Genomic DNA, 18,041 nt, shown 5'->3' on the forward strand with positions numbered 1-18,041 from the left:
GCACAATGTGAGTGTCTCGCAGCAGTGGTGGGGTGTTATCCTCTGGCACCAGGCACTGCTGGGGGCCCTCTTTGCTCGCCTCCCATGCCAGTAGGTTCCCAACGTCCATCTGACAGCATGTGGATGTTAAGGCTGTGTAAATGGGATTTTCCATACTCCTTGCCCTTTGTTGTCCCCAGCTTTGGCATCTGATCTGCCCTTCATCCTGTTTTTCTATGTCTCCTCCGTCTTCCCCTCATCCTGGCCCATCTCTGCTTTCCTCTCCTCCCCTTCATTCAAGATGGAAAATTCCTTCTCCTCCTCCTCCACATGGTCTGATTTCCAGCAGAAACACTGAGAGTGCTGGAGAGTTTCCCTGCCATTAGTCCTGATGTGCCTGGTGACATAGCAATGCCTCACCTCTCAGAGGAATGATTAGAGGAAAAATCACTCCTTAGCTACCTCTGCCCTGTTTTGGGGCAGAGCTGCCTTGGGCTGGGATGTGCTCAGTGAAGGAGGACTTTCCATTTCTCATAAAGGCTATGGGCAAACAGTCAGAGACTTCTGACTTAGCAAAGCATTATCATGATCAGGAGAAAGACTTGCCCTTGTCCTCCAGAGCACTCATTTGCTAATCTTCATCACCCTCTTCATAAGGGGTGGTTCTCATGCCAACAAAATTATCACATGAATTTGCTAGTACTGTCAAAATACACTTTTTCCAAAATATCTCTCTCAATTCCTTTTTCCCTAAAAACCTTTAGAAAAAAAATCAAAAACAAGGCATCCAGCATGGAAAAATAAGTTGAGGCTTAGGACAGCAAGGTCAAACCTTTCATAGAAAATGTTAAATGTGCCTGTAGGCAGGATAGGTACATGGAAGCCGTGGGAAGCATCCAGCATGCAGGAGCTATCAACATGTGCTATCTATGCTGGCAGTCACAACAGAGAGGGGATTACTGTGAGCAGGGTCATGGGGGACGATCCATTCTTTTGGTTTGGCAACCTAAGTGAAAAATCTGGGAAAGAAGATCAGACTGAGCCCAATCTTTAAATATTTTCAGTTTTTCTTGCTGAAACAAAAGCCTTAAAGAGACCAAAAGCTGAAATAAAATCCTTTTATGTTGAATGAAACCAGAAATAAGAAATAAGAAAGTTTTCTTCAATAAAAACAGGAAAAAAAATCTGGTTTTGCAGAATAGGGCTGGAGGTGTTAGAAGTTTGCCTTCTCTAATCAATATTTAAGGGATATAATGCTTGCATAGAATGCGAAACACATACTTTATTTATTTTCTTTAATTTGAACCCACATTTCTACTTCTTTGCTTTATGGGCACCACAGCTATAGGATATTTTGGTTCTTCCTCAGCTCTTCCAATTGGAGTTGTTCCACATCATATAAAACACTGAATTAGTCACAGAGACAGAGTGCACAAGAGAATGACTTTGTTCCGGTAGAGTCAGGACATTCCCCTGGAAATGAGCACATCTGGTTCTTCTCTCTGCTAGACCACATGTTAAATCATTTATGCACATTGGCATAGTGGCAGCAACAGAGGTTCAAAGCAACATTTGAAAGGTCTACTCTGATGCTGAAGATGCTCACTTGTAAGTGGTAGCTATGGGTCATGTCCTCTCTTGAAGACACAGGCTTGATTTTTGGTCTCCCCACACTTGAATAGATGTGTTATTCCTAGTGTGGCCAGTTTAGGAACACCCACAAGCTGGTTTGAGTTGTGTGCAACTACAGCCTCCTCTTCTCCAAAGCAGTTTTATGTGTCTACTCATGAAATTATTTTTCAGAATGTTTTGAGTGGCTTCCCCCAAATTCTTGAGCAGGTCTTAGAAATCTAAGCTAGCAGTTTTTCCATAAGTTTATCGTGTGCCCCAAACACTCCCCCAAATCTTACTGCATTATCCCTTTGTGTTCTTTTCCCTCACAGCTGAATGAGACATTTCACCTAGGGTAGAAATGCACCGTTAGAACATGATGATCCTCCCAGTGTCAACTCTCCTGCAGCATGTTCTCTAGTACTTTGTCTAGGCTAGTTTAGGATGAGTCAGGTTCTTTCATCCTTCTTAATCTGACTGACTGTCTATCCTGCCACCTAATACCCCTCCCTTGCCATTCAAAGGAGACTTTGATTTTGGCTACTTTGTGTAGGCTGTCTTCCACCCACTTAGTGCATTCCTTGAAATGTCTGTTCTTCCTTTGCTTTTTCTCCCTGAAAGAATTGGATTTGCCTGTTGTCTTGGCTTCCTTGACAGCTCTTTCCCCAGCTGAGCCAAATTTTATGTATTGAATCAAAGAAGCCTTGTCTGCACAATAGATCTCATCAGTCTGAGCTCTAAGGAGCTCAGGTCCTTGGGATCAGCCTTGTGACTGAGAATGTCATGAAAAGATCCCACAAGGTCAAAATCTTTCAGTGTCATCCCATATTTCCTCTTCTGGGACTGTAACATCATGGTGTGAAGCAATAGGGTTCCTGAGGCATTTGTGAGTGGACGTTTCTCTTTTTCAAGGGGGGTTGTGAATCTCCTGGAAGAGCAGCAGTGGAATTTCCCATCAGAGGTGTTTGTTGCAGTACTGGTACCTTTGAGGCTGCAGTGAGAGCTGTGATGGATTCAGGCAGCAAGGTGGCCTTTTCAGACAGTGTCAGGGCTGGCCTGACGTGAACAAGGTGACAAGACCTCTGCCCTGAACCACTTGGAGCATGAGCAAGGCAGTGCAAAGATGGCAGGTCAAGGAGAGAGCAGAGAGGTGAGCTGGGGTGTGCCTGTGGCACAACACAATCCCCCCATCAGGGGATCTTATTGGTGGAAATTTCATTGGGAAAGGCTGACGCTGTTTAACTTAACTTTTTGCTATGCTGACAACAAGAATTAAGCTGAAACATTTTCAGGGCAAAGGACTCATAAAAGTTACTGGATATTTGCAGATGTTTTGGCTTAGAATACAACTGTTCCACCTGTTCCAGGCTAGCACCCAATGGATGAACAGTTTCTTACAAGGGTTGGTGTGGTTTACATAAGGGTTTATTGCAATGTGTCCTCACCCTTCTCTGGCTGGACATACAGGCCAGCTCTGTACTAAGTCCAGAACTAATAAAACATGGTTTCCTTTCTTTGACAAACCTGCTAGAAAAGCAACTTGCAGTGTTTAATGCAAACAGAGCACTAGGGCAAAGTGTGTGATCGTTTGGATTTTTCCTAGGTAGGCAAGAAAATTGAGTGTTATCAGTGAAAGCCTCTGCTTCAATGTAGCTGGGCCATTTATTTGCTTCTGTCTTGCCCTGGGCAAAGCATGTTTCCTTAAGACGGGCAGAGGTGCAGCTTGATTCCTAGCTCAGCCTCTGAGAATCTTCATTGATCAAAGTCTTGCCAGCTGTGCCAGGCATTCAGCATTGGTGTGACCTCTGTCCCCAGGAGCCTTTCCTGAGCTGAGAATGTCAATCCCTCATGGCAGTGTTGAACCCTGTAGTGAGGGATGGGGTGTTAACTGTGGGGTGGTACCTGTAAGCTGACTATAAAGTCTTTAATGTTTTACTGAGCACCAGGTTCTTTCAAAGTCAGCCATACTCATCTGGAGCCCCATGATCTTGTGTACACTTTTAGATTTCATCCATTTTCATATGCCTGCAGCTGAGTACCTGTAACAAGTCATGATACAGGTTTCTCAACCAGATGTGCATATGAAAGCTTCAACATAAACTCCTTCAGGTGACCCATAGGTGAGCCCTGTGAATAAGAAGTAGATTTCAGCAAGCTCAGGTGAGACTTGCCACGAGAGGGAGACAGCATGTGTTCCCTGAGCACATCCACCTGAATGAGACAGCCTAGCCTGGTGTTCTGAACACGTCTGGACACTTGCAGCTCTTAGTGAAGTTGTGAGAACCCGAACTTTGTACTTCAGTTGTGTGGTAGGTACCTGTGATAGAGAACAGGGACTTATCTTCTGGCTGTTGTCATCTTCCGAGCATCTGTAGCATGACTCAGTGCCACAAAACACAGAGCAAATGGAATCCAGATCTGCTGGCAATGGTTTAGCACATGTCCAGGCCTCTCTAGGTCAGGTCTGGGAGATCCTGGTGCGAGCAGGACTGTGCAGCACCCAAGGAGTTGTTTCAGGTACCTGCAGCTGGCTGGCAGGGCCGTTCACTGTTCATACTGCAAACAGCCTTTGCACAGGCTCAGCTGCACCCTGTGACCAGCTTTGGCAGGCTGGGTGTTTGCACAGGGCTGTGAAAACACAGTGCTGCGAGACTGGGCTGCTGCAGCACCCAGGACACCTGCTTGGGACTGCTCCTTTGCTTCCTCAGCACCAGCTGAGAGATTTCATGGGAGAAGAGGCTTGTTCAGTGCACATGGGATGGCTTCGTTGGCCCTGCAGATTGTGTCGGCTTTTCCCATGGCTGCAGCACAACAGTGGGGCTCTGTTTTCCTCTGGGAAGGGAATAAGCTGCTTCATCATTGTGATCTCTGTGTAGTGTCCTGTTGATAAGATCAGTCAACAGCATCAGAGGAAAACTCAGATTCAGTTCTGAAGTATAAAGTGAGTGAGGCCTATTTGTTTAATTTGAGCTTCTAAGGTTTAAATCCCAGAGGAAATTAAATTAGGTGCCTAGAGCAATGGCAGTCTGTCATGTTTATTTGCTGGGAATGTCACCTTTAATATCATGCACATACAACGTGTGTGTGTGTGTTAATGTAATGGGGTATCATACTGTGCAAGAGCAGGCATGCTACAAGAACTGGAGATGTGAAATACTGTGAGTGAGGGGTGCTGAGATAGGATTGGATTTATTTTCAGCTTTCTCCATAAGACTCACTCACCAGCATGAAGGTGGTTTAGCTAATTGCAGATGGGGATGGCAGCCTGATCTATGTATGAGCACAGGCATTAGTACTCTTGGGCCATTTTGATTGGGCTACTTCTAACAGGAGAAATCTTGTCTAGACGTGAATCCAGGATGACAATACTTCTTGCTTCCAAGCCCTCTTAAGCAGTTGGTGTCCTGCTGGCACATGCCTTCCCCCTACATGCTCAGGAGAACCTCAAGAGTGCCAGTTTCCTGTGTTGTGGAATGTAGCTTGTACATTTGGTTACACCTGCACTTTGGAGTCTCCCTTCTCCAGGAAAAAGGCAGGTCTCCCCAGCAGTGTTGGGTAGTAGCATTTGGGGTGGATTTTTTTCTGACTTAGATTGTTAAAGACAGGCTCTGAGACACACTGTGTGTGTGAATGTCACTGCAGCAGCTTGTCACTGCGACCTGTGACACCTGCTGTCCACCAAAGTTAACTGTCCATGCAGGGCTCGCAGAAGGCGCTGCGATCTTTCCTCGCGTGCTGCACAGAGCAGGCTGCCATTGCTCTGAGCCCCCACATGCAGCTGAGCCCAGCTGTGGTCTCCTGTCTACTCCACTTGTCAGACCTTTCAGGGAGCCACTTCAGCTCAGTGCCTCAGTGGAATTTGTGCTTCTATTTCAGCTGGATTACCAAAATTCACTGAGAGAGGGCAGTGAGCTGTAGACAGGCTCAGCCATCTTAAGGCATCGTACCCCAGTTTCAGTGCTAGGCACAGTGCTCCATATAGGTTTGTCCCTAGCCAAGACCTGACCTGTCCCCTCCTTCATTCTCTCCACCCTTTGCTGTTTACCCCTGCATACCCTGTCTTGTCTTCCTACAGCCTCAGAGCAGCTGGCTGCCTTGCACACGTGGCTCCCATTTCTCTCCTGCCTGTGGCACCTTGGGAGTGCCCAGGGGTCTTCCTGCTGTGCTTGAATTCTAGCCTCCCTGCCAAAGCTGCAGCTCCTCATTCGTGCTCTCTCACCCATCCCAACCTCTGGCATTTTTGCTCATCCGTGGATGGCTGAATATTCATTTCCTCCTGGCCTGATTGCTGTGAATACCAATTCCTCCTCCTTTTTCCGGCTGTTCTGTAGATTTTGATGTCTGCCAAATTGTTTTCATTCCCTCACCCCTCTGCAGACTGCACCTCCGCAGAAAGCGATCCTCTCTGTGCAGAGCCCCAGCTCCCCACCCAGCCCTTCCTCCTGAGCTGAGTGATCAGGTTGCCCTCCTGCCTCCAACAGGGACAGACTTCTCCCTCCTCCTGCAAACAGTCAGCAAATGAGCCTCTCCAGTTCAAGAGGCAGAAGAGTTGCAGGCCCCTGCAAGGAGACTGCAGCAGTTTGCGGTGGCACTGCGTGTTTCAGTGCAATGTTCCTCAGCTTGCCAGTCTGCAGATTGGTGCCAGGTTGCAGAGTCCTGTCCAAAGCAGCAAGCTGCTGGCTCCAAGCTGAAGCAGAGTTTTTTCAGGCTTGAGGTGTGATGAGAAAGGTAGAGGTGCCTGCATTCGTGCTGAGCAGCTTGGTCATAAACACTGGCCTGGAGCCTGCTGCAGGTTGAAGCTAAGTGAAGAGGGGAATGTAGTGGAGAGGGGAGGTTGTGATTCCATCATCCTCCAGGATCTGTGTGGAGTGGCAGCAGTATGGCAACGTTGAGGGGAGAGGACTGCAGACATTTTGGATTTGGATTTAGTGGGTTTTGGATCTCTTGTCTTGCCCAACAAAAGAAGAAAGGGAGACTAGAGTATTCCATTTCTCTTTCTGTCCAGTAGTCCTGCTTATGTGTTGCCAAAATGGAGCCCAGAGGCTTCCACTTGCCCATGGCATCCTGGCAGTCGCTCTCCACTGGTGTTACTGGCCCTAAGCAGCCAGTGGCACAGGAGGTGGGCTTCCTGCAGGGCAGTGGGACAGCCTGGCTGCCCCTCTTCCTGATCTGAGGTGGAGAGCAGTGCAACTGGCCACTTAGCTCCACTACTGTTTGGTTCTAGAACAGTCCTTTCTCTGGAGCACAGGGTTCATGGCTGGGAAGAACGGGATGAGAAAGGGTGAGAAAGGGGGCATGGGAATGGTGGGCTCTTCTGGATGGAAAGCAATGCCAGAGAGGAGGAAAGGGTGGACCAGAGGAAGGAAAGGAGGAGCAGGGGGAAAGAAACAAACCTGTAGGCTAAAATGGAAATAATAATCCACTGGATGCTGCTGCAACCTAACTCCCAGGAATGCTGCTCCGAGGCCCCCTCACTGCGTGGGGATGTTTGCCTGGTCCTGCACGGCCGTCTCTGCTCCTGTGCCAAACCAGCTGTCCTGCCTGGAGCTCTGGCCTCTGCGGCTGTTGTGAAGAGGGCAGGATGTGTTTGCTTTTGCCTATCACATATTTTTTTAAGAGGGTGGGAGTTCCTCTGCTTGAATTCCCAGGGCTGATTTTCCCCGTGATGTCTCTGGTTTCTGTGACTTGGGGGACTCCATGGAGCTGGGGTCATGGTCCTCATCCAGGACTTTTGACTTGACAGCAGCTGTTTTCTTGGACTGCTTCATGCTTGCCAGCCTGGCTCTGAGATGAGCCAAAAGCTTTCCCAGCACAGGCATGCAGGATGGGCATGTGCCATCACAATATGGGGGTGCCTTGCGTGGGCACCTCTGGGAGCACTTCCCATACCCAGCATCTGGTTCGTGTGAACAATGTGCTGTGCTGGGGTCAGGCCCTTCCCCATGCCCAGAGCACCAGCTCTGTATGGATCTCTGGCCCTTCCCTATGCTGCTATTTCCTGATTAAACTGTGAGCTTGACTTCAGTGGATCAGATGAAAGTGGCTGTCTCCCACTGTCTCTCCAACAGTTGTTATCTTGACCGTTTTTCCTCCTTCCCCACTCTTTCTGTCTAAAGCCGAGCCTCTAATTTTAGACTGAGGGAGATAATTGAGGGTCAAAAAAGATTGCTGTGTAATTTCAACTTTTTTTTCAGTGGTTGGGGTGGAAGACAAAGTTAGGAGCTCCTTGCCCTCAAACCTTTGTAGTGTGGCAAAGAAAGACATAGGGGAAGGAGTGAGTTGGTACAGTCTGCTCCGTGCAGAAATCATGCTGTTCCTTGCAAATAGCTAAAACTAAGAGTGAAAAAGCATAAAATACTGTATTTCCTTTGCAGATCCTATTGACCGAAGAGTTCGTAGAGAGAATGCTGGAAGATTTAGAAGATCTGAATTCTCCAGAGGAAGTAAGGCTGCATCATTCCCGTATCTTCCATGTACTGTCCCAGAGAGCTCAGCCCATCCTGCAGCTTGTCTTTGATCCTCCCCTCAGCCTGCAGGCTGCAGCCCTGCCCCATCCGTAGACTTGAGGCCATGCTAAGCCTTCACATCTGCTGTGAGCTACTGAGGCACTGAGAGAAGGGATTGCAAGAAATATAAGACAAGGATAGGTATTAAGGGAGTTTCTGTCTTTTGATTGCCATCAGCTTCTTTTCCAGCATAGTATCTGAGCACCCCAAATGAAAAGCAGTGCAGCCCCTGGGCCAGGTGGCAGGATTTCCTCCATGCCATGTATAGATGTAGTCCTCACCAGCAGCTCCTAGCACATCACCTTCCCTGCTTTCAGAAAGGCTGAAAGTGGTGGTAGCACATATACTTTTGAACAATCTGTTGTATGGGCCTCCTTTAGTGGGTTTGGTAAGCAGGCAGGGCTGTTTCACATCTGCTACTTGGCCTTCACCTGCTGGCCCTGCACGGTGTGTGAAGGACCATCACCAGTCTGGAAGCATTACAGCAACAGCCAGGGGGGCTTTATAAAGCTGGTACTAAACTTCCCACTGCCATGTGATCTCTTCCTGGGGAACATTTAACACCCCGTCTCCCATGCATGCCATATAAATATTCTGCTTGACTTCAAAGATCAGTGGCAGAAATGACATGTAATATTTTTAATCCCATTTTTTACAGCTCCCTGCAGACTCTAAAGAAACTTTCCTTGGCTTGTAGAGCAGCCCTCCCCTTGCTCTGCTCCCCTCCCCCCAGGAAAATCTCAGGGCTCTAATTGTTTAATCCAGAGTTGACTTAATGCCAGGGTGTTCCTCACTGTGTGAGTGAGGGGAGCATGCTGCTGGCTGTGCAGTAACTTTCAGACCAGCTTTTATCCAGTTAAACCTAATCCAAAGCTCATTTTTGCGAGTGCCATGGAAGCCCAGGAGCACTTTGGTTTGAAGGCCCTTTAGTGAAGGCTTTGGATGGCTCATGTTCCTTCACTGTCCATTGAGGCAAAGAGCATGGCAGCTCCTGGCCCAGCAACAGCGTGTTTGGTTCCCACTCACTGTGACTTTGCTGAATTAAAAAGTGAAAAACAAACAAATGTGAAGGATGACTTCTCCAAGAGGATTGCTTTGGAACCAGTGCTGTTTATAAAAAGGAAAATACTTGAGATGAAATGTGATCTTTCAGCATCCAGATTCCTCCAAGGATTTGTAACTTGCAGGATCTGGGTCGAGCCAACTGAAAGCATTCCTCAGCAGTCCTGACTGTTGCTGATGATGTTCATGTGGTAGAATGAAGCACTGTGAGGAGTCTTTCCTTTGCTGCATAAAGAACCACCTGTGTTAAGTGAAATTAAGTGAAATAATCTGTCTGAGTATCTTTCCGTGTTTTTCACGTGTCCTAGACAGACTCAGAATTCCCTGAGCTGTGCAGGACCAGTAGATTACATGGTGCAAGCTATACACAGGGCTTGAGTTTATAAAAATACTTAAATAGGACCTGAGCTGTTTGTTTCCTAGAGGATAATGAACAGGAGTTTGTGGTAGCCTCTATCGTGAAGAGTCCTCCTGCTGTGCCCCCAGATCATGGCTCAGACCATGAACCACCAGCACATTAAAGACAATGTGTACCAACTGCAGGTTACCCTCATGGGCAGCTGCAAATGGAGCCAGGTCAGGAGCATATTCATGTTAGAGACACCCTTGCTGTGGAGCAGGCAGCTGGAGGGGATCTCCTTCAGCAGGAACCTCACACTGAGCCTGTGTTGGTGTCCATCAGAAACAGGGTGCTTACGGGAAGAAAGACAAGTAATTGGATAAAGACTGATGATTTCCAGGTGGCTGTCCCCTTGTACCAGCTCTCTTATCAAACAGCCCCTGGGAAGCCTATGGTGCTGCTGGCCTGGGTCTGAGGTCACTGGTGGTGTTGGGTCCCCATGAGATTCCTCCCTGGGAGTCCCATCAGGGTGTCAGGGAGTATCACAGGGTGAGACAGTGCAACACTGGGTGCAGTAGAGTTTTGAAAACAAAATGAGCCTGCAAACAGGCTTCCAGAGCTATCCCCCCCTCTGTGTTTTGGGTCCTCAGGTTGGCCTCTGGGATTGTACAAAATGCCTGTGCAGAACTGGTTGCCATTCAGCTGTGGATGGGGCAGATTTGTGGCCTAAGAGATTCCACCCCACACCTTCACCCCCACCCCAGAGCTGTGTTTGAGAGACCTGTGCGAATGCTTGGGCACTGGTCATGTGGTTGTGAAAAGGGTTGGTGCTAAGGCTCCTTTCAGCTCTGTCCCTGAATTGGTTGTGTTTGGGCTGATGTTGGGGTGGCTTCCTAGCCCGAGCAGGGACATCAGGATGGGACCGGTGGACTTGCCTTGTTTGGGAAACATTGGCCACAGACAGTGCTGTGTAAACCAGACTGGGGCAAAAAATCTCCCTTCTGTGTGCTTCAACCAGTGTTTGCAAAACAGCCTGAGCAGCTGAGTGCCTGTGTGAGCACAAGGCATTGTAGGGCTCTGTGAGGCCTTTGTGCCAGAGGTGGGAAGGACTGCAGCAGGAATGCTGTGCAGGCACATTGGCTCTCCCCAGCCAGGGCAGCACAGTTTGCCTGTCACCAGAGAGCTCTGATGGCTCACCTACATTCCACTCTGAATGGGCAGGGGTTTGAAAGCTGCCCTGACGCTCCCTTTAAAGTAAATGTGGGCTCTGGGGGCTGGGCTGGGTGAAAGAAGAGGGTCATGGTTAGATAGGAGGGAAGACACTTCTGCTGCAAATCTTCTGAGAGGTTGGGAAGGGGAAATAGTGATGGGGGCAGAAACTCTCCAAAATTCATCTGACGAAATAAACAGTGCTTGGGCTGAAAGCTCAGAACTTTACTTTGGCAGCTGAGACAGGCCACATTATCTAATGTCCACCACTGTCCAAAACATACTGATGGGGAAATGTTTTCTTAGTGGCCTCTTGTTTTAAAAAATAATAATAACATGGGGCTGCCTGCCTTTGCAACAATTTTCTTTTTTCTGTGCAGATTGCAGTGATATGCATTAACTGGTTCTCTTTATTGTCTTACAGTTTAAACTTCCAAAGGAGTACAGCTGGCCTGAAAAGAAACTGAAAGTTTCCATCTTGCCAGATGCCGTGTTCGACAACCCACTGCATTAGAGCTGAATTACACTATTCTAACAACTGGGAGAGCCAAGTTACTGTCCATTACCCAGTGACTCACAGGATAATTAATGCAGTAAAAACTCTGCCTGCAAATAAAAAGAGTTTGCTGCACAACCACTGCAAACAGAAGAGGAGCTACTCAGCACCAGCCCAGACCGAACTGAGCCCTTTCCTTTATCCTTCCCAAGGCTGAACTCTCTGGGAGCAGCCTGCGTATGTGTGAGTGCGAGTGAGAAATATTTAACTATGAAAATTAGTAGTAAGAATCCTTTCTCTCTCCTAGCTGCAGAACTCCCCTCTGCCTTAGCCCAGGGTGTAGACGCTCTGCACGCCTGTATTTACACATACATTTCTGCCAGGTGCGAGCCTATAATCCATGGATTAAATGTTCTTTACGTGACTCTGGAGTCCTTTTGTTAGCCAAACTTTTACTGACTGCAGAACTGTTCTTCCATGTGCTATTTTTTTTTCTTTTTAGAAACGGAATGGTATTTCCCCTGTTTAAAGGAGGCCAAAAGCTCACATGCTTGAAGCTGAACAGATTTAAAGATGAACTTTCTAGTTCAGTCAAGAAAAACAAATCCAGATCCTCCCTGCCCTCAAATTAGGCATGTTTTAAGTGTTGGTCTTGGTGCTATTAGCTATGGTATCACTGCAAACAGAGGCAACTTTATTCTCGTGCATCCTGTCCTTGTGCCTGAACCCCAGGGAAGGTCACAACCTCTGGTTTTGCACAAGCAGGAGGAAGAAAGCTACCGGGGCGGGGGAGATCTCCTGTTTACAGTCTGTTTATCTTTAAAGAGATACTGTCAAGTATTTTTTCCTTGCTATTGTACAGAATTTGAGAAGCTAGAAAGGATCATTTGTTCACAGGGACAACTTCAGCAGCTCTGCAGGATCAGGGGGCTGCTTGAAAGCATATGAAGTGAAGATCTCTGCTGCCCTGGCACAGCAGAAAGGAGTCTCAGCCTCAATGAAGCCAACTATTCTCCCTGTTCCAGCAGGGTTGTGCCCTAGTGCAGCTCCATTTTCCCCTCTAGCCTCGCTGTGGTGGCTCTTGTTGCTGACCTTCCTCCTTTCAGATGGGTTTGAACTGTAAAGCATCAAAACCAGTTTGAAAAGACACTCTCTAGATCCCTGTGGCTTCCTCCTTGGAGCAAAAGGAGTGTGCAGAGGAGCTGGTCTCTGCAGTGCCAGGTTGTGTCTCTGCATCAGCTGCTGGCCCTGTGGATACCTGCAGCAAACCACCGCAGGCTTTACCCCCTGCTGCTGCTGCAGGGTGTTTCTGATGCATATTCCCAGCCTTCCTCTGCCCATTGTCTTTTGGTGACAACTCTTCACTCCTTGTCAGGGGAGGTGCAACTTTCCTTCCACCCCTTTCTGCCTACAAGATAACTGGTGGTTTATGCGCAGTTGCTGTGTGATCCTAATACAAGTATAACAAAAGCTTTTAACACTTAACTCCCCTGATCAAACAGCAAAGTCCAGGAGGCCTCACAGCACCCTGGGGTTGGTTTTCTGTTTGTTTTCTGATTTAATTTCTTCCCAGCACAGTCAGCTTTGATGTTTCCTGCATATATTTGAGGCTGGTTAATGTTGGTCAAGAAGCAGAGCTAGGAGCCACAAAGCTTTCCTTGGACTTGCTACAGAATTCCTCTGTGGCCTCAGGCAAGTCACTCAATGTCTCTCTGTGCAGAGAGGGTGACTATTGACTAGAGGGCTGCAGGACCTACCGAAGCATGCCAGGGTTTGCAGGGGAGGTCGTGCTTTGTGTACAAAGTAGTATTTGTATTATTATAATTGTTTTTATATTATAATTTAAGGCAGGCCAAATGCAGGGTCCAACACTGCTCTGCAGAACCTTCCTTTCTGCAAAGCTATGAAAGCAATTTACATGTAAATGAGTTTGTCATTTTGTCTGAACTCAGAGGATCATCTTAAAATCCTGCTGTGAAAGAACAAACTTTCAGATATCTGCATGTGCCAGCCAGAGTGATTGCTGTGCTGAGGCAGGCTGCATTCATCCATGGGATCTCTCGGCCAGTTTTCATTGTCCTGGTTAGCACTAAGCATCCCTTCTGCTCTGTAGATCTCTGTGCAAGGGACAGCGTGGGTGAGAAAGTGCCATGAAAACATACCAGTCCAGCTTAAAAAACGATGTGCCCAAGTGTCCCACCACAAGATAATGGGCAGACAGATAATTGTGGCAGTGGGGAAAAGGCAAGAGCAGCACCTACAATTTTGTCCCAGAGCCATCCAACAGTAGCCCGTGGATGCTCTTGTACGAGCTTGCTGGGGGTGCTGCAGCAGAGCTGGCCTGTTGCCACCATGCTGGCTGCTCTTCCTTGTTTCCAGATGCTAGCTCTCATTAAAAGGAGCTTAAAATCCACATCTTGGTGGAGAAGGGACATTTGGAAGGTCAGTTGTTGCTGTTCCTGCAGAGATCAGCACGGGGCAGAGAGAAGTCCATCACACCCTCTCTGGGCTCTGACACACATCTGGAAAGCTTGAGACCTCCTGCCCTGTGAACTCTTTGAGCCTTCACGGCAGGGATCTGGTGCTGTATGCAGGGAAAGCACCTCCTCCAAGCTGGCTTGTGCTCCAGCTCTGCCTTTCTCATGCAAGTGTTTTCCTCACTGTATTTACTCTCATCAGATGCTCTGGGCTGGGTTTCCATTGACTTCAGAGGGAGCACGCTGAATGCATGTGATAATCCACCCAGCATCCTTGTGTGTGTGTGTGTGTATTTTTGTTCCATGTCATGTATTTATATATAGTTCTGTGTATTTGAGTTATGAACAGGTGGCATGCCAGAAATCTCTATTTCTGAGACACTTTCTCACAGATCTTTGCTGGTAGCCAGATAACAATTGAGGGGGGAAGGCTTGAAGGGAAGGAAGTGAAATCTTCCTATTTAGGTAAGGGGGGAAATATTAGACAAATAATTGCTAAAATAGAATTCTGTGTCTTATTGTTAGAGCAGCTATGAGAACCTGGTGAAAGTCAGCCCTAAGCTCCCTGGTCATGTCACTGCCTCTCAGCAACTTATCTAAGAGTAAGAAAGTTGCAGTTACTCAGTATCCTGAAGAGCTGGGCAGCCACAGGACATCCCCTCACGATTCACATCAAGTTTGCAACCGTGCCAAAGGCATACTCACTGGCAAGTAAATGAGATGTGAAGTTTGGATATTTTCATCCTGGGGCAAGAGGGCATGTCTGTGTGTGAATGAAATGGAAAAAAAAACTTGGTATTTTAGTGAGCAAGTAGTTTGAAAGAGGGAAGTCATCAGTGTTAATAAATGCCATGGTGTTTTTCTAGCCCAAACCTGATAAGATGGTAGGACCACTGGCGCTGATTTTTTCTTGATTGTGTAGAAGGCCTGAAGCAGGTTTGTATGGAACCAAAACCTGTGGGGCTTGTGTTGGCTAAAGACAGTGGTCTGGATGGAAATGAAAGCAGTTTAGAAGCAGTGAATACAGGATTTCTCTCTCTTGAAGAAATCTGGCAATGCAGGTCAATTCAGATATTTGGAAAGATGAAGAGCCTTGAAAATCCAACATGTGACAGCAATTCTGAAACAGGAGAAGCCTTAAAAGCCAGGGCTACTCTCTCTCTCAATTTCTGATTAAAAACAGGACAAGAAATGTATAATTTCAGTATTAAAGTATGTAGGGTGTGATCTGAGCAGAGCAGTCTTGTAGCTGCTGTAACCATATTTTCAGTGGCTTAGATAGATGGTGCCTGCTGTGTCTAATTCTTTGAGGATGGTGTATATTGGTTTTACTCTACATGGAATTGCCAACAGTGATTTGAAATTATATTCTGAAGCTCTTCACTTTAAATATTCAGTTGCTCTTGGATAGCTTTTGAAATTACACCATCAGGTCATCAAATGGTCTTGGGAGAAGTGAGGGTTGTGTTGTTTTTCATCTGGGACCAGTAGAAATATTTTTTTAAAAAAACCCAAAACATTTGAAAGCAATGCTTGGCTCTTCCCTCCTCCTAGGTTGGCATCCAGAGTCCATGTCCTGCTTTGCCAACTTGTACCTGGCCAGGGCAAGGCAGCATCACGTCAGGTGGGGAGAAAAGCTTCAGGCCAGAGGAAGCCCTGAGACCGTGTGTCCAGCTTTCCCCTAGCCCAGAGCGTGGCCTTGTGCCTTCTGGCTCCACTGTATCAAGTCTTGGGCTTCAGCCCCTGCTTCATCTGGGCCAGGTGAGGAAGGGTCCAGCACCGGGACAGCCCTTCCACCTCCCAGGGGCTGGGTGACTGCCCTCCTGTGAGAGAATGCATTGTGCCTTAATTTTTCCTGTGAGTGGAGCTGCAAGGGCAGATGAATTGTTGAGCAACCCAGAATTCCTTTCTGTGCATCTGTCCCTATTAATAAATGCCAGCCTGCACAGCAGCCAGACTGTATCCAAAGCAATCTCAAAATCCACATTTGCCTATGGGGTTTACCTCTTAAGATTTAAAGCTGGGTTTAAGTCTCTTGACCTAACAAGCTCTGTTTCAACCTACTATTTTTATAACATTTTTTTCTGTTGTGCAGTGTCTGCATGCTCTCTCTTCTTTCAAAAAAACCCCAACCCTTGTGTTTTGACATGAGTCCAAAATTTCAAATGGAGAATAGGCCTGAGGTTGCAGATGTGTTTTAGACGTGGTCCCATATCGACTTGTCTCTCAGGCAGTGAACCTGGTGTGTATCATGCTTCACCACCTCTTCATTTCTACCATGATTCTGTTTCCCCTAAAGTCACTGACAGACCATAAAATCATCATAAGTGGCACATCAGTTCATGAACGTCATTTCTAGTCTGCTTGAAGGGGCTGGCCCATCCCTTCCCTTGCTGGAAGACCAGAGCATCGTTCACCATTTGGCTTGTGGAGCCCTGATAGCAGGAGAGGACCGTCAGCCCAGGAAGGGCTGCACGTGGCACATGTGGCTGGCCAGGGCCTGCTTGTTTTTAAACTGTCCTGATGCTGTGCCTACCCTCTTTAAAAAGAGGAAGACAGAGAGAAACAAACCCAACCTCGAAAAGCCAGAAGAAAATTTCCTGCCCATTGTCGTGTTTTGCAAACACGGTTCTTTTCTCTCTCCCGACGAGGCTGGAGATGAAAATGGCTCCTTTGTTCCTTTCCCTGGGGCCCAACTGCAGCGAAAGTGCGGCTCCGGAAACTCTGCAGTGCACGAGCAGCGAGGGTGGGAGGGACCCAGCTGTCCCCGAGTGCAGCAGGTCCTACACAAACACGGCTCCTTGACAATGCCCCGAGCAGGACGGGAGCAGAAGGGTTCCTGTGCTGACCTTCCTACAGAAGCAAGCGGGATGCAAAACGCACGGGGGCTCAGGAAGGGGAGGTGGGTGTGAGTGGCCGTGGTAGGGATTGATCACGGGCTGGGAGCTCTGGGCTTTTGGCTTTCCCCAAAGTGGGAATCTGCAGCCCCGTGGAAGAAGGCAGCATCCTGCTTGGGGCTTGTAGTGGTGCCCTGGCTCCTGCACTGGGATGCTCCTTGCACCCATCCAGCCCTGTGAGTTTGACCACAGTCATGCTCCAAACCCAAGTCTACTCTTTCCAAACCCTTCTCTCGTCCAGCCCAGGCTGGACACACTAACTTTTCCCTTTTTGTAAAGGGATGGAGGTTTTGCCTCTTGCTGGGGACACTACTTGTTTTGTGTGCTGAATGGGAGCAAAGGCAAGGTTCCCAGGGCAGGGGACACATGGGTGACTGGGACCACAGCAAACCCTGACCTCTGGGGTTGCCCTTGCAGCCCTGGGGTGAACTTTTCTGTACTTCAGCCGTGTACGTGTGGGTGTGTGGGTGTGGGTGTGTGTGTGGTCTGCAGACGCAGGGGTCGTGTGGATGGAGGAGCCCCAGGACACTCCCAGTGGGGCTGGAAGGAGCCTGTGTTTCTGTGGCCGGTGTTCCAGTACCTTGTAGATGGCCTTTCTTCCCTCTCCCCTTCTCCTTTTTTTTATAAAAGACAAAAAACAAACAGAAAGCTAAACTAGCAGAGGTTTTTAAATATTTTATATTAGTTTCTAATGTAAATTCTTACATTGTTACTGCAGTGCTGGGTGCGTTTCGCCTGCACGTGACTTTTTGTAATATTTTTGTGAATCACTAAACTTTTTTTTCCTCCCGTGTATTCCAAGTGCATTAAAGGTATTTGCAGAATTGTCAGTGTCCTTCTCTGCGGGCAAAACAATGGGACTGACTGTCTCCTGCTTGGCTCTGTGACTCCTTTGGCAGCTCCTTCTCCTCCTTGACTCCTTCTTCCCTGCTCCCAGGGAAGCGGGGTCTCTTGCCCAGACCTCTGGAGTGCAAGTGTGGGAGGGAAAGGGATCTTTTCTTCCCCTAAAAACTCGGCAAAATGACTGGTCCCAGGACCTGCCAGATTCAGCATCTTCCATGAGCATCTGCTGGCACAACCCCTTGAGTGAAGGCAGCCTGAGTGCCCTGACAGCCAGGGCTTTCCCTGCTCTGTGGACAGGCTGGAATAGGGAGTGCTTGCACGTGGGTCCAAGGATGCAGCCAGTTGGCTGAGAGATGGCAACCTCGTCCACCAGCACAGGAAGGAGGGAGCTGGGGTGAGTGTCAGGTCAGGTCCGTGTTCCTGTCCTCTGCCAAGTGCCTCCTGGCTTCAGTGGGATTTGTGGGGGTGTGGATGTGTGTGCAGACTGAATATGTTGGAGAAGAGACACAGCAAACACTTATGAAAAAATATTACTGAGCTAATGTTGCAATGATTTCCCAGTAACACAGAACGATTTTGCAGTAATCATTTTACACTCCTCAGTAATAAATGCCTTTAAGG

The 18,041-nt window shown here is 47.9% G+C and overlaps 1 protein-coding gene across 5 annotated transcripts in view; it reads left to right on the forward strand.

Annotated features, from left to right (window-relative positions):
• Positions 1-17,401, forward strand: part of SUFU (SUFU negative regulator of hedgehog signaling) — an 88,407-nt gene extending 71,006 nt beyond the window's left edge. For all 5 annotated transcript variants that reach the window (XM_064431155.1, XM_064431156.1, XM_064431159.1 and 2 more), the window contains 2 exons: positions 7,965-8,033; positions 11,132-17,401. In XM_064431155.1, coding sequence (XP_064287225.1) covers positions 7,965-8,033; positions 11,132-11,221 — 159 coding nt within the window. In that variant the 3' untranslated portion in view covers positions 11,222-17,401. The remainder of the gene's footprint in view (positions 1-7,964; positions 8,034-11,131) is intronic.
• The last annotated feature ends 640 nt before the right edge of the window (positions 17,402-18,041 follow it).

This window comes from Passer domesticus, chromosome 8 (genome assembly GCF_036417665.1).
Source record: "Passer domesticus isolate bPasDom1 chromosome 8, bPasDom1.hap1, whole genome shotgun sequence".
Lineage (NCBI taxonomy): Eukaryota > Metazoa > Chordata > Aves > Passeriformes > Passeridae > Passer > Passer domesticus.